This window comes from Drosophila rhopaloa, unplaced genomic scaffold (assembly GCF_018152115.1).
Source record: "Drosophila rhopaloa isolate 14029-0021.01 unplaced genomic scaffold, ASM1815211v1 contig_115, whole genome shotgun sequence".
NCBI lineage: Eukaryota > Metazoa > Arthropoda > Insecta > Diptera > Drosophilidae > Drosophila > Drosophila rhopaloa.
The window spans coordinates 15,964,197-15,975,711 of NW_025334990.1; the positions used below are offsets into that span (position 1 = coordinate 15,964,197).

General features: G+C 41.2%; 1 protein-coding gene across 1 annotated transcript in view; it reads right to left on the minus strand.

Moving 5' to 3' along the window:
• Positions 1-6,641, minus strand: part of LOC108044870 (homeobox protein invected) — a 33,902-nt gene extending 27,261 nt beyond the window's left edge. The window contains exon 1 of the mRNA XM_017124034.2: positions 5,088-6,641. Coding sequence (XP_016979523.1) covers positions 5,088-6,402 — 1,315 coding nt within the window. The 5' untranslated portion in view covers positions 6,403-6,641. The remainder of the gene's footprint in view (positions 1-5,087) is intronic.
• Between the last annotated feature and the right edge of the window lie 4,874 nt (positions 6,642-11,515).

Sequence of the window (11,515 nt, forward strand, 5' to 3'; positions counted from 1 at the left end):
GTGCGATAAGTTAACAGTTGAAATTAATTTTTGTCACTTCATAAATCGCCGCTGCTGATTGCCATTGCCTTTTCCACCTAACACTCATCCTACACTGAGGGAAAATAAGTTATCTCTAAGCAAGAAATTAGTTTCTTGATTTGCTTAATAGTTAAGATGAAATCAAATGTGTGATCTCTGTTTAAACCAGAGTAGTTTTCATATACATATTTAGAAGGTTAAAAGATTTAAATATTTATTTGGATATATCATTTCAGTACACCTGTTAAGTTTTGCAATTTATAAATCATTTTTTACTTTTATAAAAAAAAAAAAAAGAAAATCAGTTTGTAAACTCTTCTTCTTTTCAGTTCGTTTGGTATTTACAAATAACACTTAACTATACTGACTTCTTAGTCCTGACCTACACAATACAATTACACTTCTTATCCTAAAATCCAGTAGGATTTTTTTTTTCCGCGTTGAATAACCATTAGAGTTATGTTTGCTTTTGACCCACAAAAGCCACTCTATCGTAGCACCAGAAAGTGATAGAGAGAGCGCTTAAAGTACCCTCATTTAATAGTTTTTACCTATCTAACCACTCGCATGGATAGGACTTTCTTAAAGTGTTTGCCAGGAAAAAGGCCGGTAAGTATTTTCCTCAATGGCTCAATTTGGCGGTCGAAGGGAGTGGGGAAAGCGGACGCAAGTTACCCAAGTTCTCTTGAGGCCCTGGATATCGTGATTATCATATGACGTGACAGCCTCGCATATTTATGAATGCATTTGGGTCATAAACAATGTTGTTCTTGGTGTTGTTGTTGCGTTCCCAACGCAAATTGCGCACTTAAGCCGTAAAATCGTTTTGGCTAAGAAACTTTTCGTGTTCCTATCATTGATTGAGTTCTTTGATGGTTGCCAATAATAATTGTGGGCCATACGCTCTCTCCCTAATTCGGGCTCAAATTGGCCCAATTGCATAAATTAAAAGATATAAGGAGTAGAGTGCAGGTTTATGTGTGGAAGTAAAATCGCTCCATTAGGATTTAATTGAATTGGTTGTTTATTTGCAATATTATTTTTATTTTATTCGAAATCACTTCAGCTCACCCGGGGGCGCGATTTAAAATAATAATGGGTACAAGGCTGGCAATCACCACCAGAGGCGTCAATTAAGTTTCTCTTAATCATTTAGATAAATAAAAAACACACTTACTAAAACTATTAAATTGTTGAAAAGAAATCACTCATATCATTGCACTTATCAAAAAGCGATGTTAACCTCAGCTCAAACGCTTCTATTATCCCCTACTCCTCTTTTGTTTTTTGTTTAGACCAATTTCCCAAGTAAATTTTCCATTTAGAACAGGCAAAGGCAGCGAAGTCAAAGAAACTTTTCCAGCAATTTTCCAACGGCAAGAGCACTGAGATGAGAAAACCAGAGGATTTCGAGGGGGGTAATTGCAGGCCGGTGTAATTGAAATTCGTTTGTTTATGTTGTCATTGTTGTTGTTTCTGTTCCTCTAGCTTTTCTGGCCGCGTCTTCTGCGCAAATTGAAAATTACTTAATGGTTCAGTGGCGATCGCTGTCGCTCCCGTTTTCCCGCTGGCCCCTTTTCCCGTTCTTATTTTTCCGCTTGTCGCTGTCTCAGCTACTGGTTAAATGAGCTCAAAGTGCCGGACAAATGCGAAAATTGCTTTCCACCGGCTGGCCAAGTTCAGAAGAAGGAATCTCAAAAAAAAAGGCGAGTGTTTGCTTTAAGCAAATTAATTATCTCTGTTTTGAATAGTTCTCTTTTTGTTGGTTAAAAATTGTGCGGGTCAAGAAAAAGGATGAGCTGGGCATATAATTACTTAATCAATATGTTAACATATGACTGATCTTAAGACTTTTTGCTCAAAAATAAACTAGTTTCAGAAGCAGGCTTTAACGTTTTATATTTCACTTTTAAAAGGGGGCTATAACGTGTAATTTTTTTGCAAAATAAAAAGTATTTGTACACCGTAATTAAATATAGTTTTACTGTTGGGCAGTAATTGCCTTAATAATATAGCAAAATAAGAAGGAATAGTTCACTCTGTGTATATCTGCACTTTAATAAGAAATTGACCTTAAAAAAAAACAAAATTGACTAAGCTGTTGTGGTTATTTTTTTAATGGAGCTGTAAGTTTCTGAGCTTTTTGCTATTGTGTCTTTGCTCAATAAAACAAAACCATAAACGTATTCTCTTTTTAAAAAATATAAACTATGCATACTGTTGCCGTTATGAATAGTTTATGTACCATTTCTTCACATCATGTCAGTCCTGATTAATCTCCTGATCACCCAAAATGCAGCAGTCATAAAAGCTAGATGAAAATAGTAAATCGAACTTTGGCCACTCCTTCTCATGTCCCAATAAAAATCATAAAATATGGCCTGGCAATTTTTAAGATAAACGCAATCTTGTATCGATTATCAAAAGCTGTTCATGGTTTTATTATAACGCCATTAATCTGCATCGAAAATGGCGCACAAAATAGACGGCTTCCCATATGTTTGCCATATATCATGTGGACCACAAATGGCAGTTAAATGCAATTAACTAATTTGTTGTCGAATATACGTTTTTGGCAACTGTTTTAATCGCCTACGCGCACACGGAATATGTTGCATTAATTTGTCAAATTAACACCTTTGTTGGGGATTATAAAAAAACTTTTAATATTTTTCCCCGGCCACAGTCATTTTTCAAAAGCAACAAATTTATGACTTTTATTCTGTGGCGGCCTTTTAATTCGACAATTTTGTAGCTGACTGGGGGCAAATCTCACGCTAAATCATTGTTTGCCATAGCAGCTGCAGTCACATATAAGCCAGCTTCATGTGGCAACTCCATATAGCCATATAGCCACTCCGAAAACGTTTCCGAATCGGAGGCACAACGATAACAACGACATACGACGCCATCGCCTACAACATTCATTCAAATTATGGAACCGCAGTGCGATCGAGATCTCGTTTTAGTCACGCTAAATTTATACAAAAAAGAGCTTGGAAAAAAACCTAAAAATGAAACTGAGAAAATGAAAAAGCCACAACAATAAACACACCTTAAAACCCCGGAGCGAGAGTGAGACAGGCGACTGCAGAGCGAGACAGAGACAACACGAGTGGGGGAGGGGGCTCAAAAAAAAAATCGTTTCAAGTTAATTAGCGAGCGCGACAAAACCCACCCAAAAGCGTAGATTTATGCACTCGGAACTCGGAATTCGTTTTTTGGGGATTCAGTTACGAGATTCCCCACCCCACTTCCCTCCTGAAATAATTATGGGTTTGACATCCATCAGCGTAATGAGTAAATTGCCAAGGAATTATACGTATTCGGGCTTATTTGGGGCAAGCTTGTAAGTTGTGGAAAATTGGGTATTAGGAAAGTTCTGGCAGAACAATTTTTCCATCATACTTGGGAACTTTTTCAAGCGCTTAAAATAATTTTGATTGTTGAAAAATGGGCAGCCAACTTATATTTTTATGCAACTTACTTCTGGCGGTTGTTTATATCTACAAAACGTGTGGATAATAATGGATAATTGGTTAAAACTGTCGTGGCTTAGCTAGTCAATCTTAGAAATTGCTTTAAATGATACTTAATAAAGCAATTAAATTTGACTCGTTGAACGTTAAATCATAGTCATTGTTATATGATCATTTATTGTTAATTTAGTAATGAATTAATGTTCAAATAATTTTATTATGTACTTCTCTGCTAGACAATCCCATCTAGTGAGGTATTAAGCATTATGAAATAGTGCTATAACATCTGGATTCTGTAATAAAATTTACACTCATAGCTTTTGATATGATTTAACTAGTTGAGTAGACCTTCGAAAACTACTTATAAATAATTGATTTATTTAAAAAGCTACTAAAGGTAAGCACATAATCAAAATAACTACTATCAAGTGGTTAAAATCTCTTGCAATTTACCACTTGAACCACATGATCCATGGACTTACCGGAGATTCCAGGGGATTAGCCAAAAACTATCAAGGAATCCGAATTGCTTGTTCAAACAGCAATAAGCCACCCCATTAATGGACTCCCCAGCATATGGAGTACACCCACCCACACCATCCCCCCCATTTTAGCCATGAAATTATTAGGCAAACGATTACGAATTCCCTGCGGTGGCATAAACTAAATTCATGAGAGTGCCATGATTGCTGGGAAGTGGTTTTAGGGTTGCTTTCGATGGGTTGGGTTGGTGGGTTCGAGTTTACACACAAACGCATGTGGAGGGATCTCGGGGGTGAGGTCATAATGAGCTTAAGTTATGTTACATAAGCCATAAGGACATGAAAACCACTCGAGCAGACACTTCACTTCGGGGTGAGTGTGCCGCCTCCTTTTCGCTCTCACTCACTATTTCGGTGGTTGGCAAACTAATGAGCTGTGGGTTGCTGTGGTTTGGCTCCGTTTGCCGGCAATGTGGTGTCTGTCGCTTGTTTGCACAACCGCTTTATGAGCCACCACTCAACAACTCGTCTCCTCGAGTGTGTTTGAGTTTGGAGAAAGAGTGAGTGAGTGGTGCACTGGCACTGCAGAAAAATAACCACTGAAATCGGCAATAGGTCTAGCCATTTAATGTTGTAACCATTTTGAATAAACTTTCTTGAATACAATAACTCTCTAAGTTTTTAAGATTACTTCTACTCTCCCAAGTTTCAACAACTTCAATCTAAAATATAATTGTACTAATCGCATAGTAAATTTACTCTACAGCTGCCCAAAAATTCTTGATATTCTGGTAGACCGACGGATTTTGCAAGCGATTTTTATACCAACTGAAGCCGAATCTCTTTAAAGAAATTTGTCATCGCCTGGCCGTAAAAAGATTTTCTAAAATAATAAAACCTTTTTTTTTTAAACATTTAATTTATCAAAGTTACACTTCAATGAAAAGTTAGAAATTACACATATAATCTCGATACGAAACATGATGTTTCATATAACTTTGGCACAATTTTAGACACAATGAAATTGATTTCATATTTTAAATTTATTATTTAATAAAAAAAAAGAATATTTCACTTAATTTATAAACACAAGATGAGGACTCACCTGAGCTGGGGCGATCGCTGTAGCGGGTGCAGTAGACCCACGCTGGCCACACAATGGGCGTGCCGGAATCCTCGCCGGACTTTCCTCCCGCTCCTCCCGAGGCTCCTGCTCCTCCTGCTGGTGGTGGCGACTTGACCAGATCCACTGGCGCCACAGAGGTGTTGGTGGTGCTGCTGCTGGTGGCGGTGCTATTGGAATCATTGCTGTTGCTACAAATATTCGCCAGTGAGCTCGAAAAGCTCAGACTCGAATTGGCGGCGGTATTAGTTTGAGCCAGATTCAAGGGTTTGCCTGACTTTTTGGGCGCCTTGAGGGGAGATCTACTGCTGCCATTGGTAGTTCCGGTATTTTTACTGTTCCCAGTACTGCCGCCACTCGCACTTCCAACTCCCATGTTGCCACTTAAACCAGCAATTTTGGGCAATCTGGAGCCAAAGTCCGCCTTTAGGATGTTGTCTATGCTGAATTTCAGGGCCCTTTCGTGCAGATTTTCATTGTTGTTGAGGTGATTTTGCATGTGATGATGGTGATGGACTTGATCGCGTTGCAGGAGCAGCTGCTGGTGAGGATGTACCGCTCCACCTGGTCCCAGGCCCAAGGCCGTGGCCGTCAGCTGAGCCAGTGCATCCTGACCGCTGGGCACAGTGGCCGCCGCCGCTGCCGCCATGGCCATTTGCAGCTGTTTTCCCGCCGCAGCGGCTGTCAGAGCATTCACCCTGGCGGCGGCCATGAGATGCATCTGCTGCTTCATCAGCTCCTCGGCGTAGAGCTGGGATTTCCGCAGGAACTCCTCCTGGAAGGAGGATCCGGTGGCGGGGGGCAGCTGCAGGAGTTCCTCCGGGGAGAGGGCAGGACCTTCGTTGGGCGGCAGAACTGTTGCAGTGCTACTGAAAGCCGACGGTCTGTAGATTTGGCTTATCAAAAGCCGCTGACGCGCTTGAGCTTGAGCGGATAAAGCCGCCTGAGCAGCTTGGGATTGCTCCTGCCCGACGCTCAAGACACTCGTCTCACTGCAACAGCTGGCGTGATCCTCCAGATCCAGGTCGTGATCCTCCTCCATCGTTTCCGCCTCCGCCTCATCCTCTATGTTCAGCTGCTCCTCGCACTCCGTTTGCTCCTCCTCCTCCTCCTCCCGCACTTGCGGGGAATTCCCCGGCTGTGCCAGCGGCAAGGGCAAGCAATCCGGATGCATTTCACCCACTTCCTGGCCACCTCCTCCCGCTCTCCTCCTCTCCTGCTCCCGGTCCTCTGCCTCCTCCAAAGAGGGTAAAATCAAATTGAGCGGGGGCGGTCGGCTGCTGGCCAAGGTGGACATTAGTTTTCGGGCTTAAATCTTCAGCTTGAGAGTTCACAGGGGCCAAAAGCCGACGGCATTTCAGGGCAGGCCGAAATCATTAAATACATTAACCACAAGCCAAAGTTATCACTTCGATGGGCAAAGATACCACGCTTTCGACTTCGATTGGCAATTACTTCAAGTGACAAACTTATCGATACCGACCGTTAATCCGCTCGCCCGTTAAAAACGTAACGTGCGCTGTTACGAACCGCCGACCAACTGATTCTCTCGCGAACTGAAAGCAAAGCGAGACGGCTGCAGCTGAGAGCCGCCGCAAAGAGAACTCTCTCTCTCACGCTCTCTCCCTCACACTCGCCATCTCGTTCTGACATTTTCGAACATCCAATCAGCGTCTGCGGGGCGTGCCCTACAGTTGTCCCGCTCGCACGCTGTCAGTTGAGGTTATGTTAAGTGTTTGTATATTTGTTAATTAAGTGCGTCGTCGCCCCAAAGAAAAAAAAAAGAAAAAGAAGAAAATAGGGATAAGAACTCCACTCCATTTCCATCTGCGCCTTGTCGTTTTGATTATGCGCTGCAGCATTTAAGTCGTAAATCTCACTCTATGTAGGCTGCCCTCTTCCTCTACCCTCCCCCTTCCGTTCTATCTCCTTTGCGGTCTGGCATCTGCAGTCCTTTTTGCTGGCATCCTCTGTCCTGCCTTATATACCCACACACATATGGGCACTCTTGAGTATGTGTGTTTATGTACAACACATGCCACAGCTTCCCCATCTCCTTTACTCCTTCTTCGTTTTTTCTGTCTCGATACAACGAAAATGTTTGCGCTTTTTGATGTCATTGTTGTTGTTAGCTGCGCTTTATAAATCACCACCACAATTTTTGTTGCCCCAACATCTGCCGTGATTTCATAATTGCTTTTGATGCTTTTTTGTCGCCGTTTTATTGTTTGTTGTCGTTTTGCCTTCACACATATCACATCGGACAACATCGATGATAGTTCTGCGTAAATGAACACGAATACGATTGCAAATGTTTAATCAGGGGCGTAGATACAAAAAAGATAAAAAGGGGTAGAACATAAATACATTTGGTCAGTATATATTGACATATATTCAAAATTTATTCGTTTGCTCACCACGTTTATAATAATTTTTTTAAAAATAGAAGTTCTGATTAATACAAATTATCAAACTAAACAATTTCATCCTATATTTGACCCATTTGAACACCCCTAACCCCCGTCCCTGACCAACCGACTGACATATGTATGTTTTGGGCTTGTCTAATTGGCCAACATATTGCATTGTTGCAGTGCTTTGTGCTCATAAATCTGTATTTAGCTTTCCTTTCAAGTATTTGTGACATTTTTTATGCGGCATGTGTGGGGAGAAAACGGGTTTGCTTTGCTTGAAGTTGGGTTATGTAGGGAATGCTGATCACTCTTTTAATTAAATCAGAAAAACTTAGTTGTAGACAACCGAAAGAAAACTAGGGAGGGCTGCCTTTATTTGTATTATCTGGCAGCGGAGCTCCATGGCAACTATGACTAGAGTGGTTAATGGATCATATTTCATATCTGTAATCGACCATCAAAGTTGCACCTTTTCCCCGTTATCGCCGACAGTTTGGTCATAAAATATCGGAATTCCAGCGATCTTTTTATCGCTGCTGTTGAACCCATAAAGCCCCGGATCATGGTTTTCGGGCTGTCCACGCTTTATTATCGCTTTGGATCGGATCGTTGGAACCACGCCCCGAAATGCAAACCAATCCAAGCCAGTTTAATAACTTTGTTGCAGCATTACAAAGCAGCGAGTGCCAGATGCCGACACAACGATAGTATAACCCCCGACCAACGAATTAATCAGGCTTAATTTCCAGCCCTCGACAAAAGAAACAATTATACACAGCGATTAAGGGGAAGGTTGGGAATAGGAGAATAGTGAACAGAAGAGACCTACAGTCGAGCTTCTTTAACTTTACTTTATATTGAAAGATGTATCATAACCATCTTTATAAATATTTGAAAATGAACAGTACCTTAAAACCATTCGGATAAAGATGATTCTATTATTTAAAGCCAAGATTCAATATTATGTCTACTTTAAAATACCATGACAATCACTTTAAGCCTTAAAGTTTAAGGCATTACCATTATTATTTGTGAATTATCGTTGCTCCCAATTTTGAAGTGTTACATGTCTGTTTGAGTTACAGAAGTTCGACTGTGGTAACCCAAGACCACGAATTATGAATAAAATTAAACGCAATTGCTCAAAATGTCTTAAAAGCAAATCTCCCTGCCCGTTCCCTTTGCCCCAGTCATTTCCTTGCAGATTCCAAGCAAAGAGGAGACATGATTAAAGCCGCGCACGAAACGCTTTTCACATAAAAGACGCCGCGGAGCGTAAGGCGATCTCGCTAGTTAATCGCGCAGAAAATCTTCATCAGAAATGGACGGCAACCGAAAGCAAGAAAAAACAGCAACAAAAAGCAGCGCAGTAAAGTTACTCAAACTAAAATAAATACAATCAAAACATGAAGCCTACAACGCAAGCAATAAGTAACAACGACAACACAACGACAACGACAAAAGAGCAAAGCGCGCCGGCAAAACATTACAAGACCTCCATTGCTCTCTCTTTTCCCCCACAGCATCAGCTTGAGCTCCAACAAAAACAACAACAACAACAAATAGCATAATCGCAGTGAGTGAGCCGAGGCAACTCCTCCCCCGCCCGCCCCCTAACAACTCCCCACTGGGCACACAATTTAGATGCGCGGCAATAGATAAACTTAAAGAGGCTTTTATTTAAACAAAGCGCAGCAGCAGCGCAAGAAACGCCAATGAAGCTGCTCAGTCAGGCAGACAGAGAGTGAGATTCAGGCTCCCAAAAGGAGCGGATTCAAAAAGAAGAAGGTTGGGGCGACCAAAAGCTTTACAGTAATCGGTGAGGCGGCAGCCTTGCAGGACTGAAATGGTTTTATCCCACAATAATTGCTTAATAAAAAATAAATTGTTTGTTTCCTCTAATAGCTGTTCAAGGTCTCTACTCAAGCGCTTTAAAAGCTAGCCGGAGTCTAAGTCTAACTAGGCTCACTAGCTTTTCATTTTCCGAGCCACCTTTATTTAAATTTTTCGATTCATCAGTCACAAAATACCATAATTGCTAGAAAAGGAGCTTTTATGATTCCTTATGTTTTTTGTGTCCTTAGCTGTGTCTCGTAAGGAATATGTAAAGCATATCCATTTTCCCTTTTGAGTCCTTAAATCCAGCCCTGTTCCAGCTAGCAGTAGCTAAGTGCGCGGAGCTGGGGAATAAGAATGGGGACTCAGAGTTGAAGCCTGATCTCTGAGGCTCTGCCGCTGCTGTCGGCCGAAGCGCAAAAATGTATGTAGCTTACAAACGAGCAACATCAGAAGAACAGAAACAGAACAGAGCCCATATTGGAGCTCTCTTTCTCGCCCGCTAACAGGATCGATGGCCCTCGTTAGCTCCACAGCTCTCATTGTCAATCTTATAGGACCGTAGTGTTGCCTACTTAGCTATTTCACTGCCAGAACTGGCGCTTTTCAAATAATCTGGTAAGATCTGGCCTTTTGGAGCTGTTAGGAGGGGGCAACTCTATTAGACTGCATTCGCCGCTTTTTTGTCCCGGTTTACGTTTGTCTTTGCTGCTTTTCGAGCTGATCTTTTAATCGAATCGTAGCATTTATTATGTTGCGACTGGGGATTGGATGTGGATTGGAGACTGTAATTGTTGTGATTTTGCAGCCAGTTTGTCTAATGTCGTTTAGCAAACAATGGACATGGCTGCGTCATAAGTTAACAAAAAAAAGGAACAACAAATGGCCAACATCTGTTGCGCAAATTAATAATTTGCTTTTCGGCTTGCGCAATTCGGTTTTGACGTGTGTGGTGGTTTGACTTGATTTTGCTTTGATTCAATTTGATTACTTGTCTCAATTGGAATTTGCATAATTTATTTGTTTGAGAGCGTGCTGCTCTAATTGCAATTAGCACGTGACGACAGCAGTAATCATCACCTCCATCATCATCGTCGTCGTCAGTCGGCAGTCGAACTCCCATCCCATTATACCATTTCTCGATACCCAACTTCGTTCCACTTGTCGACAGTTTGGAGAGAAAAATCAATAACAGGCATGTGGAAATTGTATTTAATTGACAGTTAAATGGTTTTCAACTCGCCATGGAAATCGATTGGGTTTGGCCCGCAGATGCCATTGGGGTTGTTGGGGGTTAAGAGAAGGGGGTTTTCAAGGGGGTGGTGCGTAACAGCCAATTAGCAGTGGAAAAGTTTTCGACGAAAATTAATAAGCAGGAAAAAAGTAACATGACAAGGGGTGGCAACTGATTTGTTGGGTTAAAGTGATAAGGTGGCTTTACAAAAAATGGGGCGGAATATTTAAGGTTTTTTTAAAATTGGAAACAAGTAATTACTGGCTTTACTTAATTGTCGTTTAATTGTTAAGCTTTTGAGCTAAAACAACACGAAAGGCAGAAATGGTAAGAAAGCATTTCAAATAGGTCAAAAAACTAATATGATTAAAATAATGAAACAAAGACTTTATAAAAAAATAAAAGTGGAAGAAATTAGCTATTAATTTTCTTAAATTTACATTTTACAAAAATTCTTTGTGCATTTTAATAAATTCTTAAAATTCTTAACCATCCTTTTTGCAAAGGGTTGCCGTCTTGATGGTTGTCTTTATAGTAGAACTTCGTTCGGATACTTTTCCGCACTTTTTACCCATCCATTCTATTCCAATTCCCCCAGCAAATTGGACCCAAAGCAAATAAATAAAACGCGACATTTGAACCGAACTGACAATCACCTAATTACATGCACAAACACTGCCGCACACACTCTAATTGAAGTGCGAGGAGTGCGGCGACACAAAAAGCGAGATGGCAAGTGTGGGGGGAAGGGAGAAGGAGTGAGGTAATTGCAAGGCGATGGCCTGTCATCAGTTGCTCGTGTGTTGTTGTCGTTGCAGAACGCTTAAGCAAATAGCATTAAATAAAAGGTTAATAAATAGCACAAGGCACACACTGCGGTTAAGAGAGTGAGCGAGAGAGGGCGATTGAGCGAGACGGACAGAGAC